The sequence below is a fragment of the Dicentrarchus labrax genome, unplaced genomic scaffold (genome assembly GCF_905237075.1).
Source record: "Dicentrarchus labrax unplaced genomic scaffold, dlabrax2021, whole genome shotgun sequence".
Classification (NCBI taxonomy): domain Eukaryota; kingdom Metazoa; phylum Chordata; class Actinopteri; family Moronidae; genus Dicentrarchus; species Dicentrarchus labrax.
The window spans coordinates 8,676,101-8,696,151 of NW_026136701.1; the positions used below are offsets into that span (position 1 = coordinate 8,676,101).

At 40.3% G+C, this 20,051-nt stretch overlaps 2 protein-coding genes across 2 annotated transcripts; both read right to left on the reverse strand.

Moving 5' to 3' along the window:
* Nucleotides 1–1,650: 1,650 nt before the first annotated feature.
* On the reverse strand, nucleotides 1,651–7,037 carry LOC127362503 (3-keto-steroid reductase/17-beta-hydroxysteroid dehydrogenase 7). The gene is made up of 9 exons (XM_051398288.1): nucleotides 6,818–7,037; nucleotides 5,584–5,787; nucleotides 5,361–5,453; nucleotides 5,118–5,232; nucleotides 4,437–4,631; nucleotides 3,342–3,446; nucleotides 3,189–3,245; nucleotides 2,987–3,085; nucleotides 1,651–2,784 (listed from the first exon to the last, which is right to left on the reverse strand). Exons 1-9 carry the CDS (start codon nucleotides 6,850–6,852, stop codon nucleotides 2,668–2,670), a joined length of 1,020 nt encoding a protein of 339 aa, XP_051254248.1. The 5' UTR covers nucleotides 6,853–7,037; the 3' UTR covers nucleotides 1,651–2,667.
* Nucleotides 7,038–7,201: 164 nt separating this feature from the next.
* LOC127362229 (discoidin domain-containing receptor 2-like) lies at nucleotides 7,202–18,378 on the reverse strand. Its single transcript, XM_051397696.1, has 17 exons — nucleotides 18,123–18,378; nucleotides 16,948–17,041; nucleotides 15,631–15,733; nucleotides 14,099–14,336; nucleotides 13,138–13,285; nucleotides 12,830–12,932; nucleotides 12,485–12,668; nucleotides 11,746–11,986; nucleotides 11,540–11,605; nucleotides 10,858–10,994; nucleotides 9,985–10,195; nucleotides 9,593–9,816; nucleotides 9,169–9,296; nucleotides 8,850–9,068; nucleotides 8,519–8,753; nucleotides 8,148–8,297; nucleotides 7,202–7,957 (listed from the first exon to the last, which is right to left on the reverse strand). The coding sequence occupies exons 2-17, from the start codon at nucleotides 17,024–17,026 to the stop codon at nucleotides 7,823–7,825; spliced, it is 2,601 nt and encodes an 866-aa protein (XP_051253656.1). The 5' UTR covers nucleotides 17,027–17,041; nucleotides 18,123–18,378; the 3' UTR covers nucleotides 7,202–7,822.
* Between the last annotated feature and the right edge of the window lie 1,673 nt (nucleotides 18,379–20,051).

Below are 20,051 nucleotides of genomic sequence, written 5' to 3' on the forward strand. Positions count from 1 at the left end.
CTACTACTATAGCCCAACTGATACTGGACTTTTGGGACAGATACTGATACAGATTTTGAGAGATTAAAATACCTGAAAATTATATTTTATAGGCTGATAGTAGCTGTGAGACATGTAGGACATTTCACAGTTAAAGAATCAACTTGCCAGAGTGGCAACAGTGACACTATTTCAGACCTAGATTCTGTACTGTGATACATGACATATCTGCAATAACATCAGTTCTATCAGCCTGGTCAACTTAAAAAGCACAACAGGAATATGAGCTTTAACTTGAGGTACAACTCGGCTTGTTCCAATCAGACTATTTGTATGTATGTATGTTAATCCATGTCTGGAAGGGATCTTTAAGTTAAAGCAATACCTTATTTAAAAACACCCAATTACAAATGAAAGCACTGCATTAAAATTGTTACTTAGGTCAAAGTAGCTAAATGTATTTAAACTATGAAAGTGTAAAGACACATTTTGCAGGGACACAGTATTATTAGTTTGTTTTTATAGATGTTTTAACATGTGAGCAGGATCTTCATGTTCCTGCTGGTGAAGCTAATCTCAATCACTTTAAGTAGATATTCTGTTGGGTAGTTTAATCTATATGATTGATGATGATTTGAGAGGAAAACCATAATCTCCAAAGTAGTAACTGACAATTGTAGTAAAAAGTACAATGTTTCTCTCTGTAATGTAGTGGAGAAGAAGTCAAAAGTAGCATACAATCTAAATTATGAAGTACAATATAAGTACCTCAAAATTGTACTTAAGTACAGTAAATACTTGAGTAAATGTACACCATTACTTTCCACCAGTGCTGTCCAGCCTACCTTGTAGGTTATATGGTGAAAATAATACATTTGCCCCAGAGAACTCACTTACCTAGAGTCAGTCCCCGACTGCAACTGAATCACATCTTATATGTCTCAACAATGAATAAAGTATATTACAATAACTCACAATAAATAACAACTTTCTGATGAGATGGTGGCTGATGGTGTATTCTCTTCTATATCTTTTCTTGATTTCTATAATGAAACATTAATAGATGTATTTTTATTTTCCAGATTAGAGACTGTAGGAGTTAACCATGGCCTTATACCGACCTCAAGAGCGGTTCAATTTATTTAAACATGCCATTACAGTCCGCTAACTGTGCATCATAATGTATGATTTGTAGCACAAGAACCCACTGATGACAGCTGATGGTATGTTGGTGGTCGCTCAATGGCCTCAAGAAAGTCTGTAAGGTAAGAAGCCTGATACAGATATCAGATGAAGACACACAAGCAGGCAGTCGCATCTACATTACAACAAGAAAGCAGCAACAGATGAGACTGCTGCAGGTTATTGATCTCACACAACCTTCATGACCCTGTAGTATAAAATGTAGTGTAGGTTAGTGCATTTTATAAGTTAGTAATCAATTAATCACACAAAAGTTTGGATATTATGTTGTAAGCACTATGGTTTGTTCACACAGATAACTGGAAATCAAGTAGAGAGCACTATGTTTTAAGTAATGATGATTTTGAGTGTTAAGAAGAATAGATTTATAGAAGCTCACAAGGATGTTAATGAAGGCATTATGTTTTAAGTTTATATGATTTCATGATAAGCACAAATACTGTTGATGAAGTAGTAAGCACCATGGTCTTTCAGTAAAAGTTTGATTTAATGTGTGGAACATATAGAATGTGTAGTTGTGTAGCAAAGAAATGAGCACTGATTATACCAAATGTGTGTGTGTTTGTAACACAAGTCTCTTATCATCTTATAAAGTTTATAAAGTTTTTAAAAATACAGTAGAAGACATCTGTGACATAATGGTGTAAGAAAAAGGTATTAAATGGTTTTTAAAAAATAGAAGTACAGTAAATTAGATTCTAATGGTGTAATCCTGATGAAAGGAGAGCAAAAAGAAAATGTCATGGCCTACTGGTGTAGGCCATGAAGCCTGTGGGTTCTGTGATAAGAACATAGGCCTGACGGTGCAGGATAATTAGGCGAGCAAGACACCAGTAGAATGGAGCATGGGCCCAACAGGTGCAGGATAATTGGACTGATAAGACACTAGTAGAACCGAAAAAGCCACAGGTTGGTGGAATTTTAGGGTCTTTCCAAAGGGAATTTACACCATTCTGTCATAGGTTGGAAAGGTAGAAGATGGGCTGGACGGAGTGCAAGAGTATATAAGGAGAAGCTTTGTGAGAGTGAATTCAGTCTTTCCATGGATGGCTCAGGCTTTGTTTGTCTGTTAAGATAATAAAGCTCTAATCTACTGCCAACTTTGATGAATCCTGGTTGTTATTTTTCCACCTGAAGGAGAATAACTTTTAGACCTAATTTGGACTTAGAAAATCGTATGTTGGACACAATCTTCTGATCAAAAAGAGAACTCGTTCTGACCAAGACCCAACAACCCCAACCCCATTACGGTTTATAAAAAAAGAAATAAAAAAAGTTGTTATTCAGATATAAACTCTGCAATAGGCACATTAGCTCATGTGGGTAATTTTGTGGAAAAGACGACAAACAAAAATAACTCAATGGTACAACTGGCAAGAATGAAAAGAATAAGAGCACTGTTATTGTTCTTCTTCACAAATTGTACATGGTTCATTTCCCAAGAGCAGAAACCTTCCATCACAAAAGAATCACGTCTACTCTGTCTCACTGTCCATCAGATTCTTTGTCAGCATTGCTCTCACTCAGTGTCCTTCTTACTACTTTCTCAAGTTCAAGAAGTTTTGAATAGAGGACTTCAGACGTTCCTTCATCAATGTCCATCTGAAACATTAACAAAAAAGAGACAGAAAGTCTGCATTAATTACATGTAAATAAAGCATCTTCAGCAGCAGGTTGCTGATCCCAGTATGTTTCTTATGGATAAATTTAATTTCTTCAATATTTATGTAGCTTATCTGAGGTTCACAAACAGCAGACTTGAGCAGCATAATGTCTGTAGAAGCAATGATTTCTGGTTACTCACCTGTCGAGGCTGAGTGTAGTTTGTTCCAAGTCCTGATGTTAAACTGTGATACTTTGCTCTTGGATCCAGAGACTCTGGCTTTTGAAGAAACAACCAGTGCTGTGAAAAGCCAGAGAGAATGTCATTGTAGAGATGTGAATCCTTGAAGTGTGTCCTTGAAGTATTTTCATACGGACAACGACAGAAGAGGTTGAAAACATACCAGTGCCTCCGCTCCGTTGTATGGTGTAAGTGTGAACGTGTTGGTGAAGATCCTAATCTGCTCGAACAGAGAATATGTCACAATAGCATGAAACAGTTCATATGCAACTTCAGTCCTGTTTAACGCAGAGGATTAAAAACCATGCTCACTCACCAGCCACATAATGGGCATAATGAGAGTCCAGAAGCCGGAGGGGAGGATGCCGTACGTCAGATTAGTCATCACCAGTCCTGGACATATTACAGAGGAGAACAGCCCCTGTCGCAAAGAGAAGAAAAAAACTGGCATTTACATGACAGAGGAATGATTAATTAAAGGATGTGTGTGGTGTTTCTAGCCTTCATAAAATGTTTCTATCAATTCTGATTATTAGGAGGACGAATAAAGGACACTGTGATTATTAAAGGCTAAGGAGGTGATTCTTTCACTCTTTTTTGTTATGTCCATATATTATTATTATGTTTGTATGCTATATCTACTGTATATACAGTAAGATACTCTTGATCTAGAGATCTGTTACTTGCAACCAGTGGGATTTATTTCAACCGACATAATTCAAGCTTAATTATCTGTGTGAACGACAAAACAACAAACCTTTGCAGCCACTTTTATAGCCTAAAGGAGGTGAGTGTTTGGTTTGTTTTTGGGGGGAGATTTGGGGTGTTAGTCCTGCAAAGACCATTGTTTAACTTCTTTCAAGAAAAGAAGGAGCTAAAGGGATTGTAATGTGATCTACTAATTAAAACCTTCACAGAAAGCAGCCCTCCTTTTTGGTTCCATAGGTACAGGAGAGCGAGATTATAAATGAAGTAAAGAAGATTTTAGTGGGAAAAGTAGAAAAAGTTTAGTTTGGATGAAAATTGTTCCTACTGAGTAATGTGAGTCCTTTGACCAATACAGCCTAATATGTCCAGTTTAAAACACCAACTGCATACTCAGTAAATACTTCACATTAAGTCACAGTTGGGGAGGACTCTACATTAAGAAGAATAAAGAAATTAGGTGCAGGTTCTGTAAAATAGATGGTATAATCTTTTTTATAAACTGAAGCATGCATGTACTATTATATAGGCTAATGATTAAAAGATAACTAAATATATGTACTGTAAGGGAAGTTTTCTGATTTTGCCTTTGCTAAATATTCTGTAATCTTTTGTCTAAACGCAACATTTGTGTGAGAGGACGTCAACGCAAGAAAATGAGTCAGAGTGCTGTGTCAGTAATCTGTAGACTGTGTGACGGACCAACCTGGCTGTTCTTGTGCCTGTTTAGCGCCAGGCTGAGCAGGTCTGATGCGTACTTTGAGGAGCTGTAGGGCTCCGTCCCATTTCTGTGCTCCATGTCCTCCATGCTGAAGGCAGAGCGGCGGGCGTTACTCGAGGAGGTCCACACGACCCTGGACACATGGTCTGTCTTACACAGCAGAGGCTCCAGCTCCCTGATCTACACCACAGAGACAAAGCCATCATGGGTAATGATGATACAGATTACAACACAATGTGACAGATAATCTACACTATCTATGGTAAGACATCATAGATCATTATAGCTGCCTCATTATATTCCAGATACTGTTGTTTAATGATAAATAATGGACTGAGGTTATTTCCCAGTGCTACAATATTCTAATGTTAGCAAGAACATTTGATCAGTAAACTTTCTGCTTCAAATAAACAAAGGACAACAGGGCAAATGTAAAGTAGCTCTAGTTTAAAATGTTTTACTATACAAAGATTTTATGCATAGAATCCATCTCTAACAAATCTGTCAGTATGCCATATGCATAAACTATATACATATGCAATACGGTACCATATGCATATACTATGACGGTATGTTGCAACAACATAAAATACTGAGAATTTTGTCAAATTAATGGACTTTCTATGATCTTTTAAATGTCATGTATGTGTGCATTGCGTTGGGTACCAGGAGAAAGTGACCGAAGAGGTTGGTGGCAAAAACTTCCTGCAGACCATCTGAGTTGACGAGGTCCTGTTGAGTTAAGAGACCCTCTGCTGTCGCAAACATGTTGATGACATTCCTGCAGTGATAGCGCACACCATTACACAACAGCATGGACAAGTTGCACTGGTGTATAGCCATCAAACTTTCAGCAAAAATGAAGTAAATCAAAAGCAAAGCAGTCAGGAAGTGGCTTTTGAATCTTACCAGGAGAAGAGACCCTTGAAAAAGGCTTTGACATTCACTTGTGGATTGGGCATAATTCCTGCATTCAGATACAGAAAGTCAATTCTGCCGTACCTGTGGAAAACATCCCAAATTAATCAATCTCAATTCCATAGCTATTTCATAAGTAACAGTTAAGAGAAAAAGCAGCTGTAAAGCAGCGTCTCGGCAGTGTCATGGCGTCACTGTATCATGGTATCCGTACCTGGCCTTGACCTCCTGAGCAGCAGCGAGCACGGACTGCACAGAGCCCACATCGAGGTGCAGCAGGTCTACGCTGGCGTCAGCGTGAGAGGTCAGGAGAGAGGCGCGGGCAGCCTCGGCCCGCTGCAGGTTTCTGCAGGCCAGACAAAGCCGGAGCTGGCTCTCCTCCGTCAGCAGCCTTTCACACAGGGCCAGGCCAATGCCGCTGCATAAAGTGACAGATGGCAGATAAACACAAGCATGTAAACAAACTTCCCCAAGGAACTGTGTGATCACACAGATTCACTGAGCGAATCAACTGGCAAACACAGAAAAGTGTCCATGAGTAACAATTGGAAAAGACATAATAAAGGCAGATTGGAAACATTTGTTTGAGAGTTCAAATTTTTACAATGCAAGTGGATAATATGGACCTTTTTTAGACAAATAATTTTCATTGAAATATCACAGACCAGTGCATTAGATGTAAAGTGGATATGAGGATGCTGTATTATTATTTATAGGAATGTCTTGCTGAAGTGTACTTGTAATCTTCCTTTGTGTCCCAGGTTGTGTTTACTTTATACATTTCCTACCGTATGCAATTTATGGATTGAGAAAATAAAAGGATGGTACTTTTTTGTTTTCTGTTTTGGAAAGAACCCACAAAAAAAGGACTCAAGCACACTTTATATGTAAAAATTATAATCTACAAGCAAACTTAAAGACAAACAAAAGGTATATATGTATACAATACAAACTACTGACACAAGGGAATACTTTTGGTATTTAGGAATAGAGAATTGCTGGAGCTGGCACACTAGTAGCCTAGCTTAGCATAAAGAAGAGTTTGTGGATTTAGGGAGGAGTGTGCACGACATTTTACTTCCTTTACTTTTTAAAAAATGTTAGCTTACTATTGTATCTTACTGAGCGAGACGTTCACAGCATATCTGTAGTGTAAATGCTTGTTTCCTTCAAATGAATTACACCAACACTGATAAAGACTATCAGCCACAAAGTGCTATCGGCTCTTGTATCGGTCTGCCCACTTTATTTGACTTTACCTTTACTGTAATGTTATACATTTCCGGACAGCATGTCTCACACACATTAGATACATATTATCTAATATAGTCCATAGTTAGAGGCACTAACACACACTGACTCACCCTCAGTGTTCATCAGCTACCGAGAGCTGTCACTTTGTAACAAGGTGACAAACCGACAGTCTACTCTTCGCTGGACGGACCCACCTGTTCGCTCCGGTTACAACCACAACTCTCTCCATGTCCGAGCGGAGGAGCTGGAGGCGGCTGCAGGTGAGCTCGGGCCCCGGGGACAGAGCCTGAAAGCGGGGACAGAGTCTGACAGCGGGGGCCGGCGGGGTTCAGCCATATACTGTCAGTGTGTTCAGCCCATCGTCCGATCCCGATGGAAAAAAACAGCAGCCTATATGCACGAGCAGATACGTGGTGTGGTTGGATGTCAGCAAACAGCTGGCCAATCAGCTTCCACTACGGAGAGCGAAGAGGCCCAAAAGAGTGCAACGGTTTGAAAATGACGCTTTGGACATTTGGACTGTGTCCAATGAGTCCAGTGTGTGAAGGGAAAGACAAGCAAAGAGGGACAAACAGCAGTGAACATTCATTTCTCTTTATTTACAGGGATCTTTTGGTTCGACAGCTATTAAAAAGGCAACTGTTCAACAATATAAAGCTCATTTATTTCTGCAGAGGGACATAAACATGTCAGTGAAATGCTGCAGAGTAAAACGCCTGTCTCATCGGTCATCACAATGTCATTAGTCCATCTTAACATTTAAAAGCAAAAACAAAAACATTCATAAAAGGTCACACTGTACTGACATTCTCTAATAAATGTGCAATAGATTTAGATGTATGTATGGCAAAGAAAAAATATATTCATAATTGTGTTTTTCAAACCCTAGGATTACCATGGAGTACTCTATAAATAGACATAGCGTAGAAAATAAAAAGAAATTCATAAATACTCAGAGGTGTGAATAGTGCTACTTTGCATAATATCTACAATAAAGGCTCTGTTCAAGTGTATACCTTCTCCTCATATCTTATTATTTACAGCACCATTGTGGCAAGCAAGCAAAAAAAAAAAACCCCAAAACTAATGGAAAACATTTGATGGGTTGTTTCTGACTCTGAATTAATTACAAAAGAATCGAGCCTGAAGGCAGCAAATGTGACAGTGCATGTCAGAGAGAAAATGATCTGTTCCATCTGCTACGCCAGGCTCTCCATCAGCTGAGTGTGTATGTCCTGAAAGCTCGGCCTCTGCTTGGCGTTCCTCCTCCAGCAGCTCAGCATGAGATCACTGTACACTCTTTCAGGACAACAGGGAGGCTTTGGCAGGTACACCTGGGAGCATGAGACCAAATATGAATGTAGGATTAATTTTACAAGGCCTATGAGGCATCACTATTTTGCACTGTGAGATACAGATGCAGGGAAAATATGGGAAACTGATTATTACCACAAACAAACTGACACTGATCATAAACAGATTGTACCACAGAGGATTGGTTGCCTAAATCTGTGTGATTCTCACCTGCTTGCCCTGGTCTCTGAAGAGCTCGCCTGTGTTTTCAATGACCTGCTCGTCAGAGAGCTGGGAGTAGGGCTGCTCCTTACACAGAGTCAGGATCTCCCATAGAGTCACACCGAATGCCCACACGTCACTGGCCATGGTGAACTTACCCTGAGAGAACAGACAGCTTGAATCCAGATACAATCTAGCATTGACTCAGTGTGGATGATGGCTCATAGCTGCAATATAATCAGCAATCAAATCATGTGAATGTTACAGTACACTATCGACCATTTGGGTTTTCTGAATCCTTTGACAGGAATGTCACTATATAAAGAAAATGAAAAACTATAGGGTACTTATGTTTTCATTGACAGACATCCGGCACTCACCAGCAGGATGCTCTCCCAGGACATCCAGCGAATGGGCAGAACGGCCCGTCCCTGGATCCTGTAGTAGTCCCCTCTGTACAGGTTCCGACTCATGCCAAAATCGGCGATCTTTATGGTGTAGTTCTTACCCACCAGGCAGTTGCGGGTCGCCAGATCACGGTGGACAAAGTTGAGAGAGGACAAGTACTTCATACCAGATGCGATCTGCACAGCCATGCCAATTAGTTTACTGTAGCTACAGAGCAGAGGACCCCACAGAGAAAGAGAATAAGTCCAGTATATAGTGTACTTATGCACAGTGTTGGAGTTTAATGTGAAGATATGAACCTACCTGATCATACTCTTCCCTTCGTTTTCCTCCTGTTCTGTCTTGTCTTCATCAGCAGCCTCTTTTAGTCTGAGATTGCAGAGGAACTGGTTCAAGTCTCCATTTTCCATGTACTCAGTGATCATGCACAGTGGGTCGGTGTCCACACACACCGCCAGCAGACGGACAATATTGGGGTCCCTCAGACGAGACATGATTCGGATCTCCTTCAGGAAGTCATTCCTGCGGTGCAGCAGGGACAAACAATTACAATTTACCAGTTGACCGGCGATTGAATGGATAATAACTACCAGCTGGAGACTGATGTACCAACTGCTTTTACCTTGCGTTCTTGTTGGCATCTTCACGCAATGTTTTCACAGCAACCAGCAGAGGTGACTCATTGTTTCCCTCTATAGACAAATCCTCATCCAAAAAGTCCTGCATGCCCTCTGCCTCACACAAGTGCACCTGTTTTAAAAAAGCACTGTTTTAGTCCATCATCCACTTGGCACCACTTGAAACCATCTGTTTAGCTCTGTTTATTACTTCTAAGTGTTGCCTATTTGTCAGCATGTACTGTATAGTCGCTGCATCTCACACTGCTGTTGCCACACAGCAATATCTATCATTCAGGTTTCAAAATTAGAGCTATAAAGATACATCAACATAACTCTGGCAGAGAGAGAACAGCCCAATGAATCTAATATATTTCTAAAATACCAGATCAATGCCAACAAACATTAGAGCGACAAAACTAAATATACTTCTCCAAACTGGCCCTCTCCCAGTTTCTCCTTGAAGGTGAGCTTGTCTCTGGGGAACTCTCTCATGGATGAATCGGTACCAGCAAACAGATTCATATTGACAGCTGCGATGGAGTAGGTGCCGCTGTCTGCAGACTCCTGGAGGCTGATGATGTCTGCTTCTGCATAGTGGGGGGCGCTGTCTGAACTACTTGTTGCAAGGGCTCGACAGGAGGTGCTTGGCCCTAATGTTGAAACACACGGACACGGACACGCACACACACACACACACACACACACACACACACACACACACACACACACACACACACACACACACACACACACACACTACAGCTGCTATAGCTACAGCCAACCTCCACAGTATTGATTGCATTGTGCGTCAGTCTTACCAAGGTGTTCAGTGGACTGAGCAAACTCAGGTAGTTTCCGGATAAGGCGTGACGGCTCCTGGTAGTCGGCGCAGAGGGGGAAGATTCTCTCATAGGTGGAGTTGGAGGTGGAGCCACCCTCACTGGACAGAGAGGAGTGGTGGGAGGAAAAGGCCTGGGTCTGGACCGCAAGACGAGCTGTGAGTTCATCGTCCAGGATCCGACGAGATGCCTAAGAAAGTACATGTGTGTGAGAGTTGAGGTCTGTTATTTGTTGTTTAATTCAAATAATAATAAGAGAAGGTTTCTCTTACAAGGTTTTTATAGGACATCAGTGATGGATGTCAGATGTGTTCAAAAATATTTCATGCAATCAGTGTCTCAAACTACGAGGTCTTCATCAGGCAAAGTCCCTGCTTAACATAGAGCAGGCTATATATACAGATAAGAAAATGACAGTTGCACCTCCATCTCATAATACAACATAACATCCATTGTCCCTAAACACATAATGTTCTGCAAGGTTTTTGTCAAATCCCTGAATTAATCCAAAATGTTCCATATTGGAGAGGTTTTTCTCCAGATCACCACTGAAAGGAGACTTTTAAAAAATACCAATATACAAAAGCTGCTGATGGCATTGCCTGCCTGTCCGCTTGTAATGGTTTACGATGGGACTACAGTCCATTTCAGCTCATAAAGCCTGTCTCATAAATATGAAATAATAAACTCCTTTCCTTTATCCCCTCTCTGATGATATGTCTCCCCCAATGTCAAAACAGAACCCCGATCAATCAGACAAGAATATGGTCTTTTAAGTCATTATCAACAATTATTACCAACATAAGCACATAAGATCAGTGCAAGAGAATTGAAAAAAACCTCACACCCCACCTTTTCAAGCATCTTTTGCCAGACCTGCCTCCACAGGATGATGACTATGATAGTCAATAGGATGGCAATGATAGCCACCAAGCAGCCGATCAGGATCCTGGTATTGCTATCATCCACTTTATGAGTAGGATCGTCCCCTGACCAATGAGATGAGAGTTATGAGTTGAGGTGGATTTGTTTTAATCCATCACAGTTCAATTTCTTATTAGAGCATGCTCATAGCACAATCCCCTTCATGTTTCATTACAACTACACAAATAAACCTGACATTTATTTCAGTCATTCCTAATGCTATCAGCAGGGGGCACTGTTTAACCAGAAAACATTGTAGTAGAACCACCTTTTAACAACAAGTAATTGCCTACCCTTTTAGATTGAGATAAATCACTATACATCATAGTAAGTTGTATAACACCAATTCAAGTTTAATTAGGACATTAATTAAATCATAAATTAATGAATATTTTCTGAATATATAATAGTTTTTTGATTATATTTGAGGTTGACTGAACATTATATGCAGCCTGTGTTTTGTTTACTACAACATCTCTTCCTAGCAGCCATATATCAAACCAGCCTGCACTCCTTCTTGCCAGCATTTTTCTCAACTGCCTGACTGTCACTTCACTAAATTACAACTACTGCTTAAAAGAAAAAAACCATAAAGGATTTAGCTGCTGACCTGGTAGTGTGTTTGTGGGGTGTCCATGTTTGCGAGGAGTCAGAGATGTATTGTACACTGCTGAGCCTGTAACAGAAAGACAAGGCAAGACAATACTAAAGGATATAAGGTCAGGTGACATTTTCAAAATGTTTCCCCTTCAAAATGGGATGCATCAAATCAAAGTTTCTGACCAGGCACCAACTAGAAGATGACACGATTTTTACCTGACTGAAAGGCCACCTCACTGAAAAGTAGCCAAAGGTCACTGAAGTGGAAACGGCATTTGATGGCACTGGCTGTGCGGTCCCCGAGGGGCACGGTGACAAAACGGGCGCCCTGGCTCAAGCGGTCAACAGTGGGTCTGAAGATCATCGGGTCAGCCTCCCAGTCTGATCCTGACCGGAAGTAACAGCTGGCCTGTCTGAACATCCTCACCCCTCGGCTGAACATGTTATTACAGTGGACCTGTGGAGGTGGAAAATGTAAATAAACGCTAATCAAAATACCAAAACTGTAGCATGAAAATAGGCTGTTATCCTGGTAATATCTATAAGGAATATACATTTCTTTCACCATGATGACTAAAAAGGTGCAAAAATGTTAAAAACAGTCAGAAGTGAAGGGGGACATGACGCAGGACAAGGTGTAGCGATGACTAATCTGTCTTGCTGTGCTGTGGCTGAAAAATATTATCTTCCATCTCTGATCTCTGGCCACACCACTTACCCATGACAAATAGGCTAATTATAGAGAAAATATCATTTTCACACTGTGAAGCTATTTTGCATCATTTTATAAAATTTATGACCTAATAAAATTTGCAGCAGCTACTGAAGATGGGTGCTTGCCTGGCAGTGAGCAGCATAGCTCACTTCAGCATAGTGTTGGCTCAGCAATTTAAAAAATATTACTTTTTCACCATGAAGCTGTTCAGCAAACTACCACAGAGTTCTCACTCCTTACCTTCATGGAGGTGAAGTTTCGGACGTGGTCGAACTCGAAGATCATCTCCACGTAACCTTTGGGGAAGCTCCTGTTGTTCCAGCCCACGTAGTCGTACCCTGGCCACATGCTATAAATGTGGCTGTGGAGAAAATCATCCAGACCCCAGGTGCCATCCGTCAGCTGGCCGAGGCCCTTTGTCAGTCTAGCGGAGGGATGGATGGATGGAAAAATAAGAAGAAAAGAAAAGTGTGTGAGAGAAAAGTACTGCATTCACAGGAAGTAAACAAAGTGATAACTATGATTGAAATAAGCTCTAATTGTGGGCTCCATCTTTCTTTCTAGAAGTAGCAGTAAACTTCAGACCTTTCAGCGGATGCTCCATCATACACAGAGTCATTAAAAAAGACATCCAGGCCTCTGTAGATCATTTGGTGCCCATCTGGAATGCTATAAGACATCAGGCCATCTACAGGGAGCAGGTCAAAAGTCAAAGATTGGGACTGATTTACTCACTGCATGCTTACAGGGTATTGTGACAATGAACTAGCACATCAGAAAAAGTCAGAATAAAACTGGTAAGTTCCAAAAAACTCCAAAAAAGTGATTGTTTTTTAAAAATGATGTTGGTAGTGCAACTATTAAGACTGTATAATTGAAAAGTGATGACTAACCCAGCCATTCACAGCCGTAGAGCTCCACTCTCATACACACGATCATGGAGTGGTCTGTCACAGGCATAAAGCGGACAAAACGAGCTATGATGGGAGGCTCCAGATCCTTCAGCACCACATCATATGCATTCCTGTTCCCCTCAATGACCTGGCAGAGGAGACGCAGATGAAACGAATAAGACTGATTAAGCGAAACGTGTCAGGGGAAATAAAGCCATGTAAATATACTGTATGTAGTGTGAATGATTTGACGCCTCAAACTAAAACTGCAGCAAAAATATGTGATTGTCAAATCTGTAAAGAAAGTGGTAGCCTTCATCTCATGCCAGTGCTGTCAATGCTTCTGCTGTTTTTAAATTGATCACATTTCCCATGAACTCTGCTGCTATCTGCTGCAAAGAAGATGCTATATTTTTGGTTCCCCTTTTCGAGATCTTTCACAAGTGTTGGAGAAAGTATTCAGATCAGATTCTTTACTTTAGTAAAAGTAGCAATACTGTGATATAAAATCCTCCATTACAAGTAAAAGTTATAGAAATTGTAACCTGGGAAAAAGAACAGAAGTATTAAAAACAAAATGTAGTTAAAATGTCAATAGTACTTGCCCCTGTGAGTGTTATACTATTATCTTCAATTGTTTTTTTGTATTGTAAGAAGTATTTTGCTGTTGTAGCAGGTCAAAATGGTACAATATTTCCCTCTGAAATGTAATGGAGTAGAAGGATAAAGTAGCAGAAAATGGAACACTCAATCAAAGTACAAGTACCTCAAATTTGAACTTCACCACTGGCTTTCCCTTTGTTACAATAATTGTGACACAGTCTGTAAAGTCTGTCAATTAATGTCATGATGATGAAACTGAAACTGCTATAGCTGGCACTTATAAATCAGGTTGTGTTAAGACATAAGATGAGCCAGTGATCAGAAACAACACTGCACTGTATTATCTACACATGCTCACCTGCCTTCCCTTCCTATCATGCCAGCCCACCCAGTTGCTGCCATCGCGGCTGTACTTGATCCTGTATCGCTGGGCAAACTCATTACCCATGCCGTCAGCATGGCGACCCTGGGTGCCCACCAGTGTGATGAAGTGCAGTGAGCGCAGGTCCACCTGGAGATATTCTTTAAGGCCGTCTGGCTCTGACATGATGTCAGGACACCAGGCCCCATCACCGTCTCCATTGTCTAAGTCAAGTCTGAAGAGGAGGAGGAAATTAGAGAGGAGGCGGTGAAAGAAGGGAAGGGCAGAGAGTTCAGGTGTAGAAGAGGAGAGGAGCATGAAAATCAAGAGGAAGAGAGAGGAACAGATACAAAGGGGAAAGAAATCTTGCAAGATATAAATAGTGAATTTATCTACTGTGCATGATCTTGTCTATGTTAATGAATTCATATTTTCATGAGAACATCTTGTGAAACAGCACTGTAATTATTCAATATCTAGCCAGTTCATGAAACTTTCACATATGCTGAGCTTTCATCCCTGACCTTGGAAACAGCAGTTGATCAAACAGAGTTACCTCAATTTAGTAGCTGTTCTGTAGCTTTCAATCACACTACTTAATCTTCATCAACAGATGGATTTTGCTCAGTTGTTGTGAAATTGTAGATGTTCAAATAAACATGATTGAAAGCTCCAGAACAGCTGCTAAATTACTGGTTTGTCAACTTTCACATATGGTGTTTGCAACAGCAAGTCTAAGACCATTTTTTTCAAACTAAAGCAGTGGTTAGTTTGGAATAAACAGAAGAAGAATTTGGCATGAACAGCAATGGCCACCAGGGCTGAAAAGTTTGACTTAAAAAGAAAAGATTATTAGTAAAGAAGGAAACTATAATACAGTATGTTGCTTAAAGGACCAGTTTAGGAGGATCTATTGCCAGAAATGGAATATAATATTCATAGATATGTTTTTATTAGTATATAATCACCTGAATATAGGAATCGTCTTGTTTTTGTTACCTTATGTTTATCTATAGTCACTTTGGGTCGCCTTCCGCCATGTTGAACTGCCATGTTCCTACAGTTGCCAGAATGACAAACCAAACACTGGCTGAAGATAGGGCGTTTTGGGTGTTTTTCACACTTCACAGCCTGTTCTCATATCCAGGTGATATCCTTTAAAGGACCAGTATGTTGTAAGTGGCTGTAAGTTGCAGATTGCAACCATTTGAATGCAGCTCAGCCTTCTAAGCATGTAGGAGGAACTACAGTGGCTGCAAAACGTCCAAAAAACGCAAAGACCCTATCTAGAGCCAGTGTTTGGTTTGTCCGTTCTGAGCTACTGTAAAAACATGGTGGTTCAACGTGGCAGACTCCATGGAAGGCAACCTGCAGCGTCTGTAGATAGAAATTTCTCTTAGTTTCAATAGAGCCTCCTAATGTTACACACTGAACCTTTAAATGGGAAGTCTAGGAAACAGTAAGTACATTGTCTCAACCAAATAAAATGAAACTTAGATAAAACAATATAAACACATTATCCAACATGCCTGCCAAATCTCGCAGCAGTTGACTCAGACCACTGACTGGAGGCAGAGATGTCCTCGTCCTGAATCTGCCCGCCGGTCATACCGAGAGGATATCGGCACATTTCTACAAACACACGAAGCATCACTGATACACATGCTGCTCACATTATGAATATGGTTATAAGTGTTGACCTGTATGCTTTCACGTGCCACACATTATTAGTTTTTATGTGTATTTGCAGGATGTGAGGCGTGGAGGGTGAAGTGGTCAGGTCTCATCCCTTCCCCCCAGTCCCCTTCCTGCAGCCCTGCAAGGCCTCTAAAGCCAAACAGAGGCATCACTGTGTAGGTGCCAGTCTAAGCAAAATGAGACGGGGAGTGTCCTCAGAGGTGCCTGCTTTTCATTTTTCATCCTTTTTAATAATTTCTACGTGTGAGAGACATTTTTGAGTTCGAAGCATCTGCTGGGCATTAACTCTTATTTTGCATGTGAACAAAAAAAGATTTTTGACAATGAAAGATGCTACATTATAGTGTTAAAAGGATTCAGTGACCATACTGTACATCTGCTCACTGCATCTACCAGAGCGTCTCTGTTTATTCTTACCATCACTAGCTGGTAATTAAGGGACGTCTGTGTTTTATTCACCTTCCCACTCCGAAACGCCTGACATGTACTTTGAGAGAGCAACAGAACAAATAAGCCTTTTACTGTGAAAATATTCTAAGTGGGAAAGTCATGTATGTGAGTGTCTGTGTGTATGTGTGAGAGAGATTGTGTGTAGGTGTGTGTGTTACCTACAACTACGCCTACAAATTTTCAAACTGTTTTTTTTTTTTCCGCGAATGCCCCCTGCTTGTGAATGGTCTGCCTGTTCTGAGGATATTTGCTGTCTGACCATTAGGTAAACCACATACACACACACCCACACACACACCCACCCACCCACACACACACACACACACACACACACACACACACACACACACACACACACACACACACACACACACACACACACACACATTACATTCTTGTGTTCTAAGCCCACCCACCTAAAATTGCTTTCCTTCTCCATCTTGTCAACATGCTTGTCCCTCAGGAATAAGAAGAAGTTATTTTAAGCGTATATATGACATATCCGCATTGACTGGCTCACACATTAAACACTAAACCTGTGTAAAATGAAACCCCTTATTTCATTGATTGTCTGACTGGCGTGTGCATGGAGACAATGACCAACATGTCCTAGCAAAGTGTCCTTGAGCAAAATACATAACCTCCACCTGCTCTGAAAAAATAATGGCATAGATGTAAAAGATTAATATCTCCTATACCTGGATTGACTTGAGATCGTACAGTGGCAGCCAGCAGGATAAAGAAGAGAGAGAGAGAGAGAACCTTCATGACCTTCATCTCTTCTCTGCACACCTAAAAGTTTCAGCAAGGTTGTAGATCAGTGGATGAGATCAGTAGTAGTACAACATGCCATAAACATCAAGGTAATGAAAAAGAAGAAATCATTTAGGTTTTTATATCTCATGTCAGCACATTTTACACAGCAAATCCCGTCCTTTATAGTTAGATTTTGTATGTTTCAAATGTTTTATTTGACACATACACAAACAATATGTGTCCTAAGAATGCACTGCTGTGCTCTTAAAGCTGTGCTAAAAGACTAATTGTAACAAATTATAATTACTGGAAAAATAAAATCTAAAAAATAATAAATATAAAGAGTAAAAAACAAAAACAAAGGCAGAACATTTAATGTATTTATGTAATATAATAGTTACATTTCAGGAAAGTAGGAACATATAGTTCTATAGAGTTGAACATCCCTGAAACCCTGGTGAGATCTACAGTGGTAAATGCACACACAGTCCTCCTTGTAACCCAGTTACAAGGAGTTTTGCTCTACCTGCTGCATTTTATTTACCTTGTAAAAGCCCTGCGAAGGTCTCAGTGACTTATAGCTCACTCTGGTGTGTTATAGAGCTATAGGAACTTTTACTATAATAGAACTTAGAGCATCGTTTAGAGACGCCACTTACAGTCTTTCACGTGGTCGGTTCACAATAGATGCGGGAGGACAATGTTGTTCTGTGTCAGTGTGATGTGTATAAAATTTAGTCTTACTATAGTATAACATGTTATAACTCTTTTTCTTCTCACATATGCACATGAAAGGAAATAAGAACTGCATTTAATAGCAAAAACCCATGTCTGTAATGTATTTCTCAGTAGAGTTTCCATTTCTGGAGAGCTGACATGATCTCTGACTAACCTTCTAGTGGAAAAACAAGTTTTTTTGAGTTAAAATAAAATGAAAAATAATAAAGCTAAAATATGTGTGGTGAGACAGACCTATTTCTTGAGCTTATTTTCAACTTGTATAATGTATTTCCTGTGTGAGGGCACTTTCCATACTGAGCTGAGTTGACACACACTTCCTGCAAAGTCAAAGCGGATACTTGGTTTAATATATGAGAAAAATATGGATTTGACTTACTTTTGGAAGTTCCTCTCTCGTTATTACGAAACCATCTATTTCATGGAATATTCCACATCTACTGAGAGTTGATGCATTCAGCGCTGCGAGTCGCTGACCTCCTCCTCACAAGGACTTTTTGGGAATGGAAAAGAGAGAGAGAGAGGGAGAGGGAGAGGAAACGGAGGCTGATGTAAGAGTCTTTCTGGCTGGAGGAATGAAACAGAGAAAATAACACGCTTTTGGATTTTGAGGAGAGGCCAAAAAATCCCAGAATTCCACCTGATCCACAAATGGTTTCAATTACGGCCCACAGAGGCAGCTGAGAGCAGCAGTATCTGGCAGCCTCCACCAAGAGCTACTGACAAAAACAGACTGGAGTTCACTTTCCTGCAGAGGACAACCTGCTAATTACTGAAGCAGACATGATGTTTTAGAAAAAAACTTGCTGGATACAAACAAGATGAGTCACAGCTGGAATTAAAAGTAAAATGGACACAGCTATAGCAGAAAGAAGGCAGAAGCCTGTTTTGATTATCATAAATCAATATGTGAATCACAATGATCTGGTGGAATGGAAAAAGCACTAAATATGTATTGCAAATTATGCACCAATGTCTCCTAACTTTTTTCTTTTTCATATAACCTTACAATACAAAGAGTTTTACAGAGACTTTGAGATCACATTCATATTTTCAGTATCATGTCTACAGTTACTTATAACACTGGCATGAATTTAACAGAATAAACACTAAAAAAGTTTTAGTTTTTGACAGTAATTAAACTGCTGCTGCAGCAACACAAGTAACCATGAAAGGCTTCCTCCAGGGTGTATAAAAATAAAGGCTGATATAAATGTAATGGCAATAGGAAAGAAACAGAAAAACAAAGAATGTATATCGAAAGCCACAAATTCCTTTTTTATACAGGTCTTTCTTTAAAAACACCGTGAAGGGTTTTCAGTGCATCTGACCGCTGACTGCTAAGTGCTAATCACTACCAGCTTGTTCTCATTATGAAAGTTACATAAATAGTTCACATTCATTTAAAATAATTGTTCCCCATTTTGGGAAACACGCCTGTTTGCTTTCTTGCTGAGAGAGAAGATCAATATCTTGATATGCTAAATATGAAGCTACAGCAGCTGGTAAGCTACGCAAACCTGCTGTTGGATGTAGCTTCATATTTAGTGTACATCAGTGCTAGAAATAAGAAGATTTTGTTACCTTTCCCCCCATTTCCAGTCTTTATGCTAAGCTAAGCTCACTGGTTGCTGGCTCCAACTACATATTTACCTTACAGACGTTAGAGTAGTATCAACCTTCTACTCTCCCAAAATGTGAAACTATTTCTTTAATAGGTTTTTACGAAGAGATCATTCTGCCATCATGACACATGACTGATGTGAGGAGTGTGGCGCAGGCGGATGACTCACCTGTTAGAGCTGGCACCCCACGTACCGTGCTGCAGCGGTCAGGGTTCGAGTCCGGCCTGTGGCCCTTTGCTGCATGTCATCCTCTCTCTCTCTTTCTCTACACTCTTTCCTGTCTATCCTCCGCTGTCCTATGTAATAAAGGGGGAAAAGCCCCATAAAATATATACATTTTTCCTTCAGGAAATGAATGAATGAGATAGAGATTTAAAGATTCATGAGTCTCCCTGCTGCCAGCCTCATGACACCGAGGCAGAAACTGGGGGTTCTCAGACTCACTCACATCTGTAGGAGAGTGGTAGGTTTGATTGGAAAAAGGATTAATATGTAATGTTGTGCTGGGAAAGAAAGTGGATGTTTTAACAAGCTCTACAGCCATGCTAGCAGCTCTGTGAAGCTGTACTAAAGCACAGTGGTGTTTTGAACGAAATGCTAATCAGCATGCAAACATGTCAGCTTGTATGCTGATGTTTAGCAATTCTAATTTTTAATATGGTCACAATCTTAGCTGAGTGTGT